Source organism: Dromiciops gliroides, chromosome 3 (genome assembly GCF_019393635.1).
Source record: "Dromiciops gliroides isolate mDroGli1 chromosome 3, mDroGli1.pri, whole genome shotgun sequence".
Taxonomy (NCBI): domain Eukaryota; kingdom Metazoa; phylum Chordata; class Mammalia; order Microbiotheria; family Microbiotheriidae; genus Dromiciops; species Dromiciops gliroides.
Genome location: NC_057863.1, coordinates 258,119,081 through 258,139,423, shown reverse-complemented (window position 1 = coordinate 258,139,423; position 20,343 = coordinate 258,119,081). Strand labels below are relative to the sequence as shown.

General features: G+C 33.8%; 1 protein-coding gene across 1 annotated transcript in view; it reads right to left on the bottom strand.

Annotated features, from left to right (window-relative positions):
- The window catches only part of DSCAM (DS cell adhesion molecule), a 715,945-nt gene that overhangs the window by 122,027 nt on the left and 573,575 nt on the right, over positions 1–20,343 (bottom strand). The window contains exon 16 of the mRNA XM_043997664.1: positions 9,751–9,821. Coding sequence (XP_043853599.1) covers positions 9,751–9,821 — 71 coding nt within the window. The remainder of the gene's footprint in view (positions 1–9,750; positions 9,822–20,343) is intronic.

Below are 20,343 nucleotides of genomic sequence, written 5' to 3'. Positions count from 1 at the left end.
CTTCCTGGCTTGGGAAAGGATATTAGAAGAAATTTTTGGTGATATATAAAAATGAGTTACCATAAAATTCTTTTTTAAAAGAAATATAAACCAGAAAGGTTAAGTGGACAACACAAAGAAGTAAGGTAATAGTGGAACTAACAGTTAAATTGAATATATACTTTAAAAAATATGCTCGAGTAATGAGATTTATGGTTTTATATGTAATTCTCATTTTATGTCTTCATTTATTTTCTTGATATTTTAAGGTCATACATTTTTTAAAAATAGCAAATTAAATGTCAAAAAGAACATTTGGAATCTAGGAAAGCCTGGTGTTATTTTTGAAAGGTTTGGACACCTTACTTTATCATTAAAAAAAATCCCTCCAAACTTCCCAGATCTATTAGAACCAGAGATCAAATTAAAGGTTATTACCTGAAAGGAATGCTGAAAGGAAAAGTCTTAACCTGAAATGTAATATAGCCATAATTCAAAGATCCCATGTCAAAGAAATAATATGGCAAGAATCAAAAAGAAAAAAAAATCATTTATCAAAGAACATGAGGAACACATAAGAACAGATAGCTTTTACTAAAAATGAGAGATCTTGGAATGAAATATTCCAAAAGATAAAAGATATTTTTACAACCAAGAATAACTCATTTAATCATGCAGAGGGAAAAATGGATCTTTATTGAATAGAGGGCTTTCAAGCATTTCTGATACAAAAACACAAAGTAAAGCTGAGTAAGAAATCTTAAATATAATCACAAGTCAAGAGAAACTAGGAAAGGCACATTTTTTTTTTTTGGACCATTTAGCAGGATCCAAATAATGAAGTAGTGCTAAAATTATAATAGGGTGAGAAGAAATAAATGCCCCTTCAGAATCTCAGTGTCTTAAAAGGGTATAAATGGAGCTAAATAAGCAAAATAGAGCTACTATGGTTCATTGAATGAAAAAGAAGGAAAATGGCAAATTTTGGAAGGGTTGTGGGAAAAAGGCCATAGTGATGCAATGGTGGATCTGTAAATGAGTACAACCATTCTTGAAAACAATTTGGAATTATACACAAAATGTTACTAATCAGTGAATGTCTTTTGACTAAACTATACCATTGCTAGTCTTATACTTAAAAGATATCCAAGAAAGATAAAAATATCATATATTACATAAATATTTATAGTAGTTTTTTATGGTGGCAAAAAAAACCCAAGAGAAATATGTCCATCAGTTGGTTAATGGCTGATCTGAGGGTTTTAAGAGGGAAAAGATAAGGGAAAGCAAAAGGCTGAATATACTAGTGTAGAAATCAAGAAGAAAGAGGTAAATTTTTTTCTCATAATTGGGGTTCATGAGAAGAAAAATATACAAACACAGAGGAAAGAGTAAGGGTGAGATGAGCCTCACTTATCTGAAACAGATAAAGGAGAGATGAACACACAATAGTTTGGTGTAGAAAAACATCAAATTCAGTAAGTAAACAAAGGCTAATGGGTGTGGGACTTAAAAGGGAGGACAAGATCTTTGAGAGGATAGCTAAATGACCTCCTTGATCTTGATTGGCAGATAAAAATGAATGAAATGCAAGACAGGTAAAGAACTAGAATATAAGGAGGACACCTTAGAATGGCTCCTAGACAATTGGGTTGAACAAATTATGGTATATAAATGCATTAACCATAAAAACATTTTTGTGCCATAATAAATGATTAAAGAGATAACTTAGAAGAATCTTAGGTGGTAGGAATTGACACAGTGAAAATTTGGACAAACTTTTGAGGGCCTCTGGGTTGAGTTGTAATCTGGTCCTTTGTCATACAATTATAGGGTGGGCCAAAAGTCATGAAGGATCTGATGTCTTAATAACTTTTATAAAACTATTCTTCTTTGTTTCATATACCACATACATATTTATTTCCTATAAATACTATATATGATGGTATGGTATTATAAATTAAAAACAAAAATAAAAGCATTATTAAATATTGAAACCCTTTTGTGACTTTGTGGTTTTTGTTCCACCCTGTACTGGACATCTATCCCCAAAGATGTACATGTACATGTATATATACAATTATGTGTACACACACATTTATGTGATTGTGTTGTAACGATTGGAATGACGCCACCTGCTGGATACTTACTGTAGAAGAGTTCTGCCCATGAAGCGAAGGTCTTTGAGGGCAAGACCAGGAGTCAGGAAGTGACGCGGACTAGTGGGAGGAGGAAAGAAGAGACTGGCGCTCGCTCTCGGTCTCACGCTCTTTCCTCTGGACTCTGGTGGAGAAGGGAGCTAGAAATGTGCTCTCCCTTTAATAGATAGGAATCTAGGCCTTTCTCTCTCTCTTTACCAGATTCTTATTCTCCTTAATAAATGCTTAAAAATCTAACTCTTGCTAAGGCTTATAATTTATTGGCGACCACTCATTAGATATTTTAGACAGTTTAGCTAGAATTTTAGCCCTTAACAGTGTACATGTGTATATGTATACATATATGTATATACACACATATATACATATACACACATACATACACACACACACACACACATATATATATATATATATATATATAACCTTTATCAGAAATGAAATAAGACTGTTTTTTTAGAGAAACTAACTGAAAAATTAATTTCTGCCAAATTATTTTCTGGTTTTCCCAGGATTTTTAAAAATCAAAAGGTGAGTCTCTATCTAGTAAGTGGGAAATTTTGAGCTGATCTAATAAAAAGACTACTGATTTAATTCCCTTCACTTAGTCTAATATTGTTCCATTGATGGACCTCTATTTTTTTCCAGTACTAAATCCTTTTAAATTATTAATGCTTTGTATTATTGTTTGAGATGTGGTAACTTTGAGGTCTCCTTCATTCCAACCCTTTTCATGATTTCTTTTGAAAATCAGCCTTTTGTTCCTTAAGACGAATTTTGTTATTATTTTTTTCTGACTTGATAAAGCAATTGTTTGGTAGTTTCATGGCTATGTCATTGAATATATAAATTAATTTCAGTAGTATTTTTATTTTTATGATATTGGCTTAGACTGCTCATGAGCAATAAGTATTCTCCAATTAATTACTTCTGTCTGTATTTCCACAGTGTCTTCTACTTGCATACTTCCAGCCCCACATGCATTTACAATTACATATAAATATACATACACATATATTTCTTGTGTGTATGTTGGTAGTTTATCTCCTAAATATTTTATCATCACTTAATAGTCATTTTATTGTTATTTATGCTGGGTTTTATTGGTAACACTATGCAAAAATGTCAATGATTTATATTGTTTTATTTTATATAATTATATATATTATAAATATTATATTGACTCCCTAAAATGCTTTATTCTTGATCTTAATGGAAAGATATCTAATTTATTCTCCACTTACAATGCTGAACCTCGCTTTTAGAGAGATCCTGCTTATCTTGGTAAGTAAAGGCCTATTTATTCCTATGGTCCCTAGTATCTTAAAATAAAAATTAGTGTTGTATTTTTTAAAAACAAAAGACAAACCAAGTTTATCATAATATATTGATATAATCTTATAATTTTAGCTTTTTAAATGAATTCTCTCAGAAAACTTAGAAATTCTTAGAAAACTCCTGAGAGTTTTCTGCATTTGAAATAACCCACCATTTCTAATAGAAATCTAACATGGTTATAACCTTTTAAATATGTTATAGCCTATTAGCTATTATTCTATTTAAACTTTTTACATCAACATTCACAGGAAAAATAGGTATTCTTTTCAATATGTAGGACACATACATATATGTATAATTTTTCTTTCTTTGTTTTGGTTTTCCATGGTTTAGGTTTAAAGTATATATTGGCATCATATAAGGAATTTCATAATATCTCTTTTCCTTTTTTTTTTTTTTTGCAAATAATGTAATATTGGAATGAGTTTTGTTTTGGTTGTTAAGTAGAATAGTCTTGTAAATACATGTGGTTCTTTTTTTGATTGGGAGCTCATTTGTGGCTTTTAAATTTTTTCCTGAGATTGAGTAATTTAAACTTTTTGTTCTGTGAACAGGACATTTTCTATTTTATTTATCTATTTTATTAAATTTTTTGGTTTTATTTATCTATCATTTGACAAAATAATTTCCCTTTAGTTTTAAAAAAATTGGTATGAATTTTCTTTTCCTCATTTTTGATACTGGTAATTTTGTTTTTCTCTTTCTTTTTAAAATTACATGGTTAAATTATTTTCTTTTTTTGGTTTCAACTTTGTTATTCTGTTTTTGATTTTTTTTTTTTTTAGTGAGGCAATTGGGGTTAAGTGACTTGCCCAAGGTCACACAGCTAATAAGTGTTAAGTGTCTGAGGCCGGATTTGAACTCAGGTACTCCTGACTCCAGGGCCAGTGCTCTGTCCACTGCGCCACCTAGCTGCCCCCTGTTTTTGATTTTAAGAATTTCTATTTCGAGGTTTGTTTGAGCTACTAAAATTTTTTGTTTTTCTCGGTGTTTGTTCTTAAAAATAGTTCTATGCTCAATTCATTGATTCCTTTCCTTCATTGATGAAAGTGTTTATTTGATATGGTTTATCTTTGTTGTCATTAACTTTAAGGAACTGTTTATTGTGTCTATGATTTTTCTTATGGAAGAAGTTAATTTCCAATTAACTTTTTATCCTATTTTTAAGAGCTCAATGTTGAATAAAAATTATTTTGTTTTAGTCAGTAAGGTTTTTTACATTTTTTTGTGAAGGTTTTATAGAATATTGTAAGGTCAATTTTTGTAAAGATGACATTCCCTGCTGAGAAATAAAAATAGTGTTTTCTATCCCTATTCAAAAATTTCGGGGGCAGCTAGGTGGTGCAGTGGATAAAGCACCAGCCCTGGATTCAGGAGGACCTGAGTTCAAATCCAACCTCAGACACTTGACACTTACTAGCTGTGTGACCTTGGGTAAGTCACTTAACCCTCATTGCCCTGCAAAAAACAAAAACAAAAACAAAACCCCCAAATTTCCAGAGATCTATTATATGTAACTTTTCTAAAATTCTGTTTAGCTAACTTCTTTCAAATATTTTTCAAGATTTGTCTGTCTGAAAAGTTTCCCACTACTATTGTTTTTGTTTGTGGTTTTTTTTTTTTTTTGCAGGGTAATGAGGGTTAAGTGACTTGCCCAGGGTCACACAGCTAGTAAGTGTCAAGGGTCTGAGGTAGGATTTGAATTCAGGTTCTCCTGGATCCAGGGCTGGTGCTCTATCCACTGTGCCACCTAGTTTCCCCCTCCCCCTGCTATTTATCACTTTACTATCTATTTCTCCCTATAACTTGTTTAGTCTTCTTATGTTGTAAGAGGACTGACATCTTCTAACATTTCCCTACCACACAGAGATTAATTTTCCTTAAAAGGAAACAGCTTCCTGTTTCATTCATATGTTGTAAGGGTGCTGTTTTCTTTCTTTCTTTCTTTCTTTCTTTCTTTCTTTCTTTCTTTCTTTCTTTCTTTCTTTCTTTCTTTCTTTCTTTCTTTCTTTCTTTCTTTCTTTCTTTCTTTCTTTCTTTCTCTTTCTTTCTTTCTTTCTTTCTTTCTTTCTTTCTTTCTTTCTTTCTTTCTTTCTTTTTCTTTAGGAGAATGGAGGGAAGTCAGAGGGAAAAATTCTTGATGATTTAAAAAAATGTAAATCATAAATGAAAAAACACACACAGATTAAACAAAATTAAAAACCCACCCTGACCACCTCTGTGCTCTATTGTCTTCCCCTTTAGAATGAAAGCCCCTTGAGAGTATAGGTTTAGCACTGTGGCTGATACATAATAAAATGTTCCAGGGACAGCTAGGTGGCACTGGCCCTGGGTTCAGGAGGACCTGAGTTCAAATCTGAATCCAGGGCTGGTGCTTTATCCACTGCACCACCTAGCTGCCCCCGAAATTTTTGAATAGGGATAGAAAACACTATTTTTATTTCTCAGCAGGGAATGTCATCTTTACAAAAATTGACCTTGCAATATTCTATAAAACCTTCACAAACAAATGTAAAAAACCTTACTGACTAAAACAAAATAATTTGACACTTACTAGCTGTGTGACCCTGGGCAAATCACTTAACCCTCATTACCCTGCAGCAAAACAACAACAACAACAACAAAATGTTCCAAAGTAAAATAGAACATAATAAAACAGAATAAGGGCCTTTTATTGAATAGAATTTTATTGTATTATACTCTATATAGTTCAATGAATAAAATAATTACAAGAGACTAAATTCTGGGTAAATTATAATGAATTTTATCAGTCACCACCCACAAGAGACTGACAAAGATGGCTCTTAAACCTCTCATACTTCAAAGAAATCATGTCTACTTCTTCAGGTTTTTATGCCTTTTGGACAAGAGGTGTCCATTAACAGCAATCAAGTTTAATTGGTTGATGTGATTGGAAGTGCGTTATATTAATATGAGGTCTTGGAACATCTGACCTAGGTCAATCAAATATTGGATATAGATACATCAGAGAGAGAATGTGGATCCAACCCAAGCTGATTAGAGCACCATTGCTTTCACTCAGGTGTGGTTTGGTGCAATAAATCCAAATCTCATCAGTAGGGAAGGCAAAGGTTACCTAAAGCATTAGTAAGGAGGAGGGGAGCACTGATTCTCCCAGATATTGTTTACAAATGATCATTTCTCATAAGAAGATGCTTTAAATATTTATGTTTTTCTGTATTCATTTGCAAAGTTTTTTTAATAGTTCTGTTATAATGCTTATTTTGAAAATGTGATTTGATTCTAACATGATTGATTTATTTAGGAATGATTGAAGCATAATGTGAATTTTGTGGTTTTTAGGTTTGCTTTCATCTGAGAAAAATAAAATGGTCCAACTTCACAATATCTCACAAGCTACAAGCCTTTTTACTCCCACTTCTACAAGTTAATTTCAGATCTATTTCTAGGTAAAGGATCATATTTATTGTTTTTTTTTGTTTGTTTTTTTGGGCAATGAGGGTTAAGTGACTTGCCCAGGGTCACACAGCTAGTGTCAAGTGTCTGAGGTTGGATTTGAACTCAGGTCCTCCTGAATTCAGGGCTGGTGCTTAATCCACTGCACCACCTAGCAGCCCCAGGATCATTGTATATCTTCTGGTGCCATAGGAAACCCTGGCCAAAGTCCCAGACCTCAGAATTATGGCACAATGAGCCAAACTTCTCATCTTAACAACTCAACTTTGCTAGGTAGGCCCTGTGGAAATTAGGGCACAAGCCAAACAGTAACTTAAAGCTGTGGATACCACCACTATTTGTTGTAGTATTTGAATATTTCTTGACCATTTTTCAAATATAAAACGATACTACTATTTTTATTGGGCTCCTATCTTTTAAAAATATATTGTTGATAAAGTTTTTGAGTGTTATATCTCTAATCCCATTTTTCTCACAAGTCATAGATTTTATTGTGTTAAAGGCTAAAATTCTAGCTAGACTGTCTAAAATCTAATGAGTGGTCGCCAATAAATTATAAGCTTTAGCAAGAATTAGAATTTTTTTTTTTTAGTGTGGCAATTGGGGTTAAGTGACTTGCCCAGGGTCACACAGCTAGTAAGTGTTAAGTGTCTGAGGCCAGATTTGAACTCAGGTACTCCTGGCTCCAGGGCTGGTGCTCTATCCACTGCACCACCTAGCTGCCCCAAGAATTAGACTTAAGCATTTATTAAGGAGAATAAGAATTTGATAAAGAGAGAGAGAAAGGCCTAGATTCCTATCTATTAAAGGGAGAGCGCATTTCTAGCTCCCTTCTCTGCCGGAGTCCTCAGGAAAGAGAGCGAATCAGAGCCCCAGTCTCTTCCCTCTTCCTCCCACTATCCAACGTCACTTCCTGATGCCAGTGAAAAGACTCCTGGTCTTGTCCTCAAAGACCTTCGCTTCATGGGCGGAACTCTTTTACAGTAAGTCTCCAGCAGGTGGCGTCACTCCAATCATTACAATTGTGTGATTTTTGCATAGCATAGTGATTTTTAGGAATGCAGGGCATGTTATAGCAGAACTAACTATATATGGTCTATTTTTGTGAATTACACAGCTGAAAAATACGTATATAAATGTGTTTTATGTAGAGTTGAAAAAATATGTATACTCTTTTCTATTATCATTCAATAATCTCCAGAGGTCTATTTTATCTGACTTTTCTAAAATTCTATTCAAGTCCTTCTTTTCTTTTCTATTCATTATTTGGGTTAGATTTAGCTATGTCTGAAAGTGGTAAAATGATGCCTTACATTATTATAGTTTTATTGTCTATTTCTCCTTCTAATTCCTTGAAGAATTCCTTTAAAATTTAGGTTACATATCATACATATTCATATATGTATAATACTGATATTGATTCATTGACTATGATACCTTTCAATAAAATGTGTATTGTTATTATCTCTTTTAATTCTATTTTTTTCAATTGCTTTGTCAGAGATCATGATTCCTATCCGTTTATTTCTTTTGTTCCATTTTCCTTTTTTAATTCTGTGTTTCTTTTTCAAGAGTATTTATTTCATAAAACATATTGTTCAGTGTTGCTTTCCAACCTATTTTTCTATTTTCTTCCATTTCTCTCTCCTCTCTCCAAGTAGATTAAAATCTAACCAATTCTCATTCATTACAATGTTTAATCTGAATTAAATGCCATGTTATTAATTGTATCTAATACTTAGCAAATTCTCCAAATTATTCTTCAAAGAAGTTTCACAACTTTCAAAATCAAAAAAGGTTATTATCTTTGCAAATAAAAAGTAGAAAGAAGAGTATTAAGAGAAACTTCAGGGCTGGGAAGATACCAAGAATCTCAGTGCTGCCTTGATCATGAAACAATATTCATGACAGTAGAATTCAGCATAAAATGGGTTTCTCTTGGATATGATCCAAAGGGATTTCATTTTGAGGTTCCTCGAAGATTTATGTGTTTTTTTCATATTCAATATGGTCCCATTGTATGGACCTTAAAGACAGTGTTCCAGAGAGTATACTTATGAAATATCTATCTCTTATTTAAGCCAATGGAAGAGCAATTGCTTTTCATGAAGCATGGATTTATTATGTAGAAGATAGAGGAATAAAGATTTGTAGATTATATATTGGACTTGAGTAAATTCTGTACAGATTTTAAATGTAAATTATATAATTTTAGACTTGTAAAGGACCTTAAAAGATTTTTTTATCCCAACTCCCCACATTAAATTGAAATAACTGAGATACAGAGAAGTGAACTGACTTCTTTAAGGACCCACAGCAAGCTAGTATCAAAGCTAGATCTAGAAACATGCTATATTTTCCCTATTTAGCATAAGCAAGAGGAAATTAAGTGTCTGGAGTTTTCTCTATTCTTCATTTTTCTTTCCCTCCTCATCAATTCATGAATGTTAGCTTCTCTGTGTTTGGAAAAATATACCCCAATATCAGACCCTACAGCAAGTGTCATCTTGTGCAAATCACAACCTCCCTGGGTCTCAGGTTCCTTATTTGTAAATTAAGAGTGTTATATTAGACCAACTCTAGTTCATTTTCCATTATAATAAGAACAAATAAGAGGCTAATGACCACATCACTTTTCATCAGTAACAGGACTTGACATAACGTTATTTAGTGTTTATAAGTAAAGTCTTTACTTGCTTTTGGAACAGGTTTGTCAAACATAAAACAAGGTTCTATTAACATTCAAAACATCTAATATCATAATGTATGGCATAAATGAAAACCTCTCTAGTGATGAATAAATATAATGAATATAATTGGCTTCTGATTTATTTACCTTCCAGGTGACCCTGATGCTTTGAGATGATATGGGTTCAAGCTGAACTTCCTGAGGTGGTCCATCAGGAGCTGTATAGAGATTTTAAAAAATACAAATGCAGGTTACAAATTCATTTCAAAATCACATGGCATAAAATACCAGTAGACACAGACATGTTCGGCATGCAAAAGAAAACAGGGTAGTTGCATACAAAGAATGGAATGTCCCCCTTTTATTAAAAAAAAAACAAATGAGAAACTCTTATAATTGATAGTCATAAATATAAAGGCTCAGCAATTTTAGGAGCAAAAAAAGATCGTTGAACCACTTTTTAGGGAACTCCATTTAGTGACAAATACTTAATACAATCACTTTTACCCTTGAAATCTTGTTTAATGGTGTGTAATTTTTGTGGCTATGTGCTGTTCTGAGTCATGTGAAGAAGGAAATCTTTTTTCAAATTTTGAAGAGATGTGTCTCTAAGTTGTCTTTCATCTCTCTAGTATGAAGACAGTTTCTAATTGATTCTCTCTTGTTAGTTGGGACTATATATATCTATACATATCTATCTATCTATCTATAGAGAGAGGAAGAAATAAAGAAGACATGAGTGGAAGAATATTATAGAAACAATATAAATTTATATTATGTTTCTATAATATCCTTCCAATAATGCCTATATAGATTAATCTAGAAGAGATCTTCAAGCAAAAATTCTAATCTTGTGTCCTAGCTAGATCTCAGTCAACTTGAAGGATATATCTTACTGGAATCTCCACTGTCAGAAGAATCTAGTCCTAGAACTGCTAGGTTGATGGAAGAAACTAGATATCAGCTAGGTTTCTAACCTAGGCATTCTTGCAAGGTGGGAGAGCATCAAACAGCTTGTTAAGGGGATTCAGGGAATATTTGGTAAATAATTATATTAACCTGTCAAATATTAAAAATGCAATTTTACATTTAGCTATTAAACACCCTAGGGTTTTGGGGGGAAAATCTGGGGACTTTTTATTTTCTTATTCAAATGTTATGAACAGCTTTTTAAAAAACATTATTTGTTGCATTATATATTCAGATTCTTTGACTTGTGCTCTTAAGGTCTATGTTCCTTAAGTTCTCACCAAACATTCTGTCTTTGAGATCAATATACTTTGCTTGCATAGAGATCATGTGTGTATGTGTTTAAAAGTTATTCCTTTTTTTCCTTCCAGATTATTATTTATTTCAGTATATTAGTGTTTCTAATCAGTTTCTCTCATTTGCTTTTTTTGAGAAATGTGCCAGTATTTTTTAATTAACATTTTTATTTAAAGTTTTGAGTTTCAAATTTTATCCCTCCCTCCTTCTGTCCCCCAACCCAGATATAGGTTATACATGTAAAATTATGTAAAACATTTCCACATTAATCATTTTGTATAAGAAGACTAGAATAAAAGAAAAAAAAGCATGCTTCAGTCTGTGTTCAGTCAATAATATAATTTCTTTCTCTGGAGGCAGATAGTATGTTTTATCATTAGTCCTTTGGCATTGTTTTGGATCATTGTATTGCTGAGAATAGCTGTCATTTACAATTCTTCATCAAACAATATTGCTCTTACAGTGTATAATGTTCTCCTGGTTCTGTTTGTCTCACTATACATCACTTCATGCAAATCTTTCCAGGTTTTTCTGAACTCATCCTGCTCTTCATTTCTTATAGCACAATAATATTCCATTACAATTATATACCACAGCTTGTTTAGCCATTCCCCAATATGGCAGAACTACGTTCTGCCATGAGTTTCTATTCATCTAATTATTTTTGCTTTGTTGGCCATAGTTTCTGCCATAATTTTGGATGTATGTGGCCCAGGCAATGCATAACTACTGAACTGCAATACCTCAATGTTATTTCTGAAGGGTCATCACAATATTTGTCACAGTGCATGATAATGATGGACAAATTGACAGGCTCCTTGTAGGATATGGTGTATTGAAAGAATGGTGACTCAATATGTTTCATGCTTTGTAGCTGTGTTGGCTCCTCACTAGGCTCACATGCTGCTGGACTGGAAAAGGAAGTTTGCTTCACCATTGAGCAGTGGCTAATGGATGGGACTGGGCAGCCTACTCTGTAACTGTGCAATTCCTGCCAAGCTGGGCTAGACAGGTTGTTTGGCCGCTAGTCTCTTCTTAACAAAGGGAATCTTTCTAGGATGAGCCAATTCACCTTTTTGGGGTCTCTATTCAGTGGACAACTCTGGTCTTTTCTTCCTTCAGCCACTAGCTTGCCTGGGTGGTATCGTATTTCCTTCAGTTGGAGTGTTATAGTGCTGCATTACCTATAGTACTACAGGGATGATTTGGCTAAATTTGTGACTCAGCATAGGACTGGTTTTTGTTGTTTTTACTTTCTTTGTATCCCCAGTGCTTTCAGTTCTTAGTCTAGGTACATTATAGTTACTCAATAAATTATTATTTACTTGATTTGATTAATTTGGTTCTTACCACAAGCCTATGATGTTAAGTGCTATGATTATCCCTATTTTAGACAGGAGGATATTGAGGCTGAGAGGTTAAGACTCATGTATAGATGAGAGTTCTTGAAGACCAGATAATCATAAAAGCAGCTTCATGAAGAAGAAATCTCTCGAGGAAAAGCAGTTTCAATGATTTGATTCAATTCAACTAATATTTGAAATTGCATTCTCTATGCTCAATTTTGTGCAATTTTGTGTTCTGAAAGTACAAACATTTAAAAACTAAAAAAGACTCCCTGCCCTACTTCCTTGAGGAGAAGCAAAATAAAAATAGTTAAGGAAATAAAAAAATACTTTAAGAGAGAGAGAGAGTAAGAGAGAGAGAGAAAGAGAGAGAGAGAGAGAGGACTAACAACTAGAAGAATCAGGAGTGGCTTCACAGACAAGGCACTTGAACTGAAACTTGAAGGAAGAAAAGAATTGTAAATGATGGAGGTGAGGAGGAAGTTCATTATAGGTGTAAGAGCAGTGAGTGCAAAGGCATTGAGGTAGGAAATGGAAATCCAGGTTTGGGAGAATAGCAAGTAAACCACTCTGGCTGGAATAAAAAAGAGTGAGCTCAAATACTGGAAATGTAGTCTGCAGTCAAGTTATTAAGTGTTTTAGATGCTAATTTGAGTAGGCTGTATTTTATCCTGTAGGAAATCAATGGGTAATTGGCAGGTACTTCATATAGAAGGAATTTACTAATTCAGATAAATTAAATCATGGACCCAGTCCATTTCTTTTGAACTCTCAGTTTTGATAGTATATAGTTCTAGATAGTAGAATTTGGATTTCACTTTTTTAGTTTTTCATTTGGGCAATATGATTTTCTTCTCTTTATTTTCAGGTTAGCTAAAAGTTGATATTTTTGCTAAAGTCTTTTCAGTGGAGCAGCTTGTAGCTTTGTTTTAAACTTTATAATCTTTTTTCCCATTGTCTCTATTTCTCCTCTTATTTTCAGAAATTACTGTATTATATTTAATTTTGTTTTCTTTATTGATTGATTTTCTAGATAAAAAAATGATCAAATTCATTAATGTTCTTTTTCTACTTTGTTGGGCATGTATATATATATTTGTTGAATACAATTCTTCAGAGTATATATATATATATCTGAATACAATCCTTCAGAGAATATATATACACACACACATACATATATATGTGTGTATATATATATATGTTCTGAAGGATTATATTGATTGCAATTGTGAAATTTTGGAATGTCTTATTTTTGTGTTTCACACAAGTTCTCAATTATTTCTATAGTTTATTTTTTGACTCCCTCATTATTAATTATTAAAGTTCCATTTTGCTTGTGTTCCCTGTATTATTTTTGATGCATGATATAAAATGTTTCTCATTTCTGCTTTTTTATCTTTATTTGTATTTTCTCTGTAAAAATGCATTGATTATAAAGGATGATTGATGTTGGGAGATACATACACACATTACATATATACATATTTTGGAAGATATAGTAAGTTTTTCAGATATAATTTCTCCAAAAATTAGCTAAATTTTATATTTTTGTTTGTTTTTCTGTTAGACTTAGTTGTCTCTGAACAAAAAACCTTTGAAGTCCAAAATACTTATGTTACTACCTTTTTTGTACAATTTAGTTTACTTTTCTGATGTAACATCAGACACGATGTCATTTGGTGCAAACACATTTAGCTTTAACTTTCTTTGTTTCTATTTTCTTTTAGGTGTGATATAGTTTCTTGGTTCAACAATTCCTATTTTTACTTTTTCTAATAGCAAATTTGTCTAATAACATAATTTAAACTCCTACTACACTGGAATCACTACATAGTAAATTTTATTCCAGTCTCTTATTTTCATTTTGCATATCTCTTTGGCTTTTGGATGTTTTTATTCTATAGATTATAGTTCTATATAATTTATATAAACATGTAAATAAATATATATTTTCTGTTATATATATATGTATATATTAAATATTAACAATATATCATTAGATTCTGCTTTCTTATTCATGCTGACATTTCTGTTTTTAATTTTTTAATCTATTGGCATTTAAAGTTATAATTGTTAGCTTTGCGTTTGCCTCCATTCATTTCTTTTGCATTGATTTGTATGCCTTTATATTTTTAAGTTAATTTTTTTCTGTCTGATTAGTTTTCCTTATACTACTTTAAAAAAATTGTTTTAATGAGATAAAATATACTTTTTCATGATCCAACCCCTTCCCTCTGCTATATTGAGAACACAACAAAAACAAACTCCATTACAAATATGTATAAGCAATCCAAAAAAATTTCTACATTGGGCATGTTTTAAAAAGATGATTATTCATTCTGATTCCATATCTCTATTAGGAGATGAGTAGCATGTCTTATCATTTATCCATTGGAATCATGTGTAATGATTGGAATGACGCCACCTACTGGAGACTTGCTGTGGAGAGCTCCACCATGAGGAAAATGCCTCAGAGGCATTGTGGCTTTTCCTTGGCGTCAGGAAATGACGCTTGCTCATGGGTGCTGTCTATCAAGTCTACCAGCCAATCAACTGGAGGAGCCTCCTATGGTCTGGGAGGAGACAGGAAGGAGGAAAGGGAGCCTGCGCAGAGAGCGCGGGCCCTTTTGGCTTCCGGACTTGATGGTGGTGGCGGCAGAGGACTTCACAGGAGATTTGAGGAAAGATAGGAATGCCAGACTGTTAGAATTCTGTTCTCAATCTTTTTCTTTCTATTTTCCAATAAACCCTTAAAAACCTAAACTCGTTTTATCAGTGATTTTTAGTCAGTTTCCCCCAAACTGGGGGAACACATTAGAATCCACATTTAGAATCTTAAATTACACACATGGTTATACTAAAAAGATTCATACCATTATACTAAAAAGAGTTTAACACAATAATATTCCATAACATTTATATATCATAACTTTTTCATCCATTCCCCAATTTCTGGGCACCCCTTCAGATTCCTGTTCTTTCATATCTCAAAAAGAACTATAAACATTTAAAAAATATCCTTACAGTTTGTTTTGAATAGGATTAATCTCTCCTTTACTATACCCTCTCTTTAATTTCCCCTCCTTTCTTTTCCCCTTTCCCTGACTGGTGTTAGTTGAGTGAAATGCATTTCTGTATCTAACTCTGTATATGTGCTTGTGTGTGTGTGGTCTTTTGTTTGACAAGTTCAGATGATAGTGAGGTACAAGTGTCAGCCAGTACTCCCACCCTCTTCCCTTTGTATAGAGGTCTACCTGCACACTCTGATTATGAGATAATTTTCCCAATCTTTCTTTCCTTTCATTTCCACTCTTCCCTCATTCTATTTTTTCCCTTAAAATCATCAAAGAATAATAGAACCACTTTGAGGCCTGGTCTAATTAGATCTAACTAGACCTCTGATGATGATAGGGTTCAGAAGAGACACATGTATCATCTCCCTAAATCTGAATGTAAAATTGATCTTTATTTAGTTCCTAATTATTGTTCATCCATGTTTACTTTTTTATGTTTCTCTTCATTCCTGTTTTTGAACTCCAAAGCTTCTCTATAATTCTGATCTTTTTATCAGGAATGCTTGGAAACTCTCTATTGTGTTAAAGGTCTATTGTAGCATTATACTCAACATTTCTAGGTAAATTATTTTTGCATGGAATCACATATTCCTTGCCTTCTGGAATATGGTATTACAAGTTTTCTTTTTTTATGGTAGGAGCTGTTAAATCCTTCTGTAGCTCCTCAGTATTTGAATTCTCTCTTCTTGGCTGCTTGTAGTATTTTTTTCTTTGAACTGGAAACTGGCTTTTAGTTATGATTTTCTTCAGAGTTTTTATTTTGGATTTTTTAAAAAGAAGGTGACTAGTGGATTTTTTGGTATTTCTACTTTGCACTCTTGTTCTAAAAGATACAAGCAGTTTTAAGATTTCTTGAAATAGGATGTCTGGTTTTTGTTTTTGGTCATGGTGTTCAGATACTCCAATGATTCTTAATTTTTTCTTCTCAATGTGCTTTCCAGATTTTTGCCATGAGATACTTTTAATTTTTTCCTATATTCTATAAATCTTTTGACTTTGTTTAATATATTTTGTTGGCTCCTAGCCTGACCTTCAACTGACTTCAACCCTTTTATCTCCTACTTTGAATGTGGCCCCTGAGGGAAGGTGACAGCATCTTCCATCTGTCCCAAAACAATTTCACCCTGTGCCAGAAGTCTATCATTTCCTGCTGATACAACTGAGGACTGGGACAACTTCCATCTGTTCCAATACAAGAAAACTTCTCCCTCCTGCTGCCAGCCCAGTCTTTCAAACATGATGTGGTCAACTTCTGGGCCAAAGAAGAGCTATCTTCCCTTTGACATCGGCTCTTCTATTTCCTGTTGCAACTGAGAGGAAGAGGAAAAGGAAAGTCAATGGGGAATGGGATCCTTTTTCCTGTTGTGCAAGTTTGACTTCGATCTCCCATTGCACACTTTCTTGCCTTCAGAGGGAAGAGGAATAGTGAAATGAATTCTCCTGCCAGAGCATGTGTCTTCCATTTTATATCACATTTGTCTCCAAGCAGATTTCTAGTCTCCTTTGAAAGATTTGTGCCTTCCACTTAATGATGAACATTCTCACAACTAATAATTACCCATATGTCCCAATAATTCTGAATACTTGTAGGTAAAAATTCAAACTTAATTCTCCATACTTCAATAAATAATTCATTGTTCCCATTTCCCTCAAACTTACCATGCCAAAGCTCCAATCAAATACTACCCAATCCTTCTACAGTGCCTTCTGGAATGCCCATTCCATAGGCAACAAACTTCTCTTCATTCTAAATCTTTACCTCTGACTCCTCCTTCCTTCTATTAGCTATTACTGAAACCAGGTTTCTCAATTCTCATTCCTCTCTGTAGCCTTTTACACTGTTGATTGCTTTCTCCGCTTTGATATTCTCTTCCCTCTAGACTTTGGAGAAACCACTTGTTCTCTCCCTACCTATCTAACCACTCCTCAATCTCCTTTGCAGGATCTCCATCCATATCAAGCCCTCTTACCAAAGGAATCCCCCAGAGTTCCATCCGTGGCCCTCTTCTCTTCTCCCTTTATACCATTTCACTTTTCAGTCTGTCCTGCCCCAACCTTTCTTTTGACCTCCAATCTCATAACGCCAACTGCCTTTCAGATATCTTGAACTGGATGCCTAATAGACATGTTAAATTCAATATGTCTAAAATGGAGCTCTTTTTCTTTATATCCTCCATAAATTGTGGCCCCCTCCTACCTTCCTTGTTACTGTAGAGGGCAACATCATCTTTTAGTCCCTCAGGCTCACAATCTAAATGTCATCCTCTATTTCTTACTATCTCTCACCACCTATCCCAACCCAGCCCTGAATATTGAATCTGTTGCCAACACCTTTTGATTTTGATTTTTGCAATATTTCTTGAACATTATTCCTCTTCTCTTCTGACACTGTCACCACCTTGGTTCAGGACCTCATTATCTGATGGGTTGGCCTGAGTCTAGTCTCTCCCTACTCTAATGCATATTCCATTCAGCCACCAGTTATTTTTCCTAAATTGCAGGTCTGACCATGTCAGATCTTCTACTCAATAAATTTCAGTGGCTCCCTATTGCTTCCAGGATAAAATATGAAATTCTCTGTGTATTCTAAGCCCTTAAAAACCAAATCCTTTCTTATCTTTCTAGTCTTCTCACACTTTGTTCCCTGGCTCAATATAGTGACACTGGCTTCCTGGCTGTTCCATGAATGTTTCATCTCTTAGCTCCAGGCATTTTCTCTGACTGTCCTCCACCAGGCCTGCAATCCTCCTGCTGACTTCCCTGGATTTCTTTAAATCCCAATTAAAGTCCCATCTTCTATAAGAAGTCTTTCCCAACCCCTCTTAATTCTAGTAATCCTACTGCTAATAGCAGTAGCATCAGCAAAGTTGTAGTAGTTGGACTACATGGCTTCAACTTCGTTCCAACTTTGCTCTCTTCTGATTCTCCAGAACACTCATCTCTAATAATGGCTAATGTCAAAATGGATGATTATTCCTTTTCTTAGGACATGATTTCCTTCTTTTCACTCTTCAGCTAAGTTTTCAAGCCTAATACACTTTCCACAGTGAACTATGTACTGAAACCTGTACCTACAGATGCCAAGTAATGATGGCACATAATGAAATTATCATGCTCTTGGTAACTGAAAAAGTCAAAACTAAAATGATGCTAGGGTCCTTCTCTAATCCGGAGACATTATTTTTTGACTGTCTACATGGAAAATAAAAGCAATTTCAATAAGATTCCTCCTGATCTTTTACTCTCACAGGGGAGCCTTGTAATGAAAATGGTGAAAGGGTCAGCCAGACCCAAACTAGGTCACAAAACACTAGATAAAATGTAACATGAAAGGTGGAACTGAAATTGGAGATGCAAGTCATTTAATGTAAGGTTAATCACAGATTCTGGTAAGGAATATTGAAAATCATTAAGCATTGTCTCTACTTGTTCATGAGAATAAAATGATTCCAAACTGTGAAGAATAACTGGAAAGAAAACGTAGTTTCTGCAGTAGATTTATTTCTCAGTAAATCACCAAATATCTATTAAGCACCTTCTAAAATGATCTAAACTCTGGGTATACCAAGACAAAAATGAAACAGCACCTCTCTCTAAGGAGCTTATATTCTATCAAAGACGATCATGTGCACATCTCTCCTGGTCTACTAGCTGCTTTTCTACTTGCCTGCAAACATGTCAAGTTTTCCTCATCCTTAAAAAAAAACACAGATCTTACTTGATCCATTCATTCCCACTAGCTTTATTTATCCTTCTCTCTGTGGCTAAACTTCTTAAAAGGCTGTCTATAATTGGTGCCTCCACTTCCTTTTCTCTTGTTCTCTTCTTTAATTTCTGCAGTCTGCATTCTGACCATACCATTCAACTATAATTACTTTCTACAAAATGATCAGTGAGCTTCTAATTGTCAAATCTAATGCACTCTCCTAAATTCTTGTCCTTCTTGAGTTCTCTGAAGGCTTCGACACTATAAATCACCCCCTTTCCCTTGATTCTCTCCCCTCTACGTTTTTTGGACATTTCTCTCTTCTGTTTCTTCCCTTAGCTGTATCACCACTCCTCAGTCTCTTGTTGGATCTAAATCCAGGATGCACCAACTAAATGTGAGTGTCTCTTAAGGTTTTCCCCTAGGCCCTCCTCTCTTCTCCTTTGATAATATTTCACTTGATGATCTCATCAGCTCCCATGAATTCAATGATTGAACATTTGTATATAATTCTCAGGTCTTTTTGTCCAATCTTATCCTGACTTCCAGTCTCATATCGTTAATAGCTTGTTGTACATCTTAGAATGGATATCTTATAGACTCCTTAACTCAATAAATATGTCAAAAATTAACTCATTATCTCCACCCCTTCCCCACAACTTTCTGCTATTCTGAATTTCCTAATTACTCACCAAGGTACACCATCCTCCATAAACAGGTGTCATACTTGACTCCTTCACTCTTACTATAGCCAATCAGTTGCCCAGGCCCTATGAATTCTACCTTCTTAACATCTATCATATACATTCCCTTTTCTCCTTTGACACCGACACCACCCTGGTGCCATAATCTCTTCATTCTTGGACTATTGGTATAGTTACTAATTGGTCTCTTTGCTTCAAGCTTTTCTTCACTCATCTGTCAAACTGATCTTTCTAAATCTGACCATGACAGACTTTATATTAAATAAATTCTATTGACTCCCTATTACCTCCAGCATCAAATATAAACTACTCTTTTAAAAAACATTTTTATTTAAATTTTTGAGTTCCAAATTCCATCCCTCCCTCATTCCCTTTATCCCCTACTGCTCCCTGAGGTGGCAAACAGAGATAGATTATGCATGTGCAATTATCCATTTTAGTAATTTTGTATAAGAAGACTCAAAAGAAAAAAATGAAAGAAAGAAAGTGAACAATAGCATACTTCACTCTGTGCTCAATCAATACCAGTTCTTTCTCTGCAGGTAGATAGTATATTTCATCATTAGTCCTTTAGGATTGTCTTGGACCATTGTATTGCTGAGAATAGCTAACTCATTCACAGGTCTTCATTGAATAATATC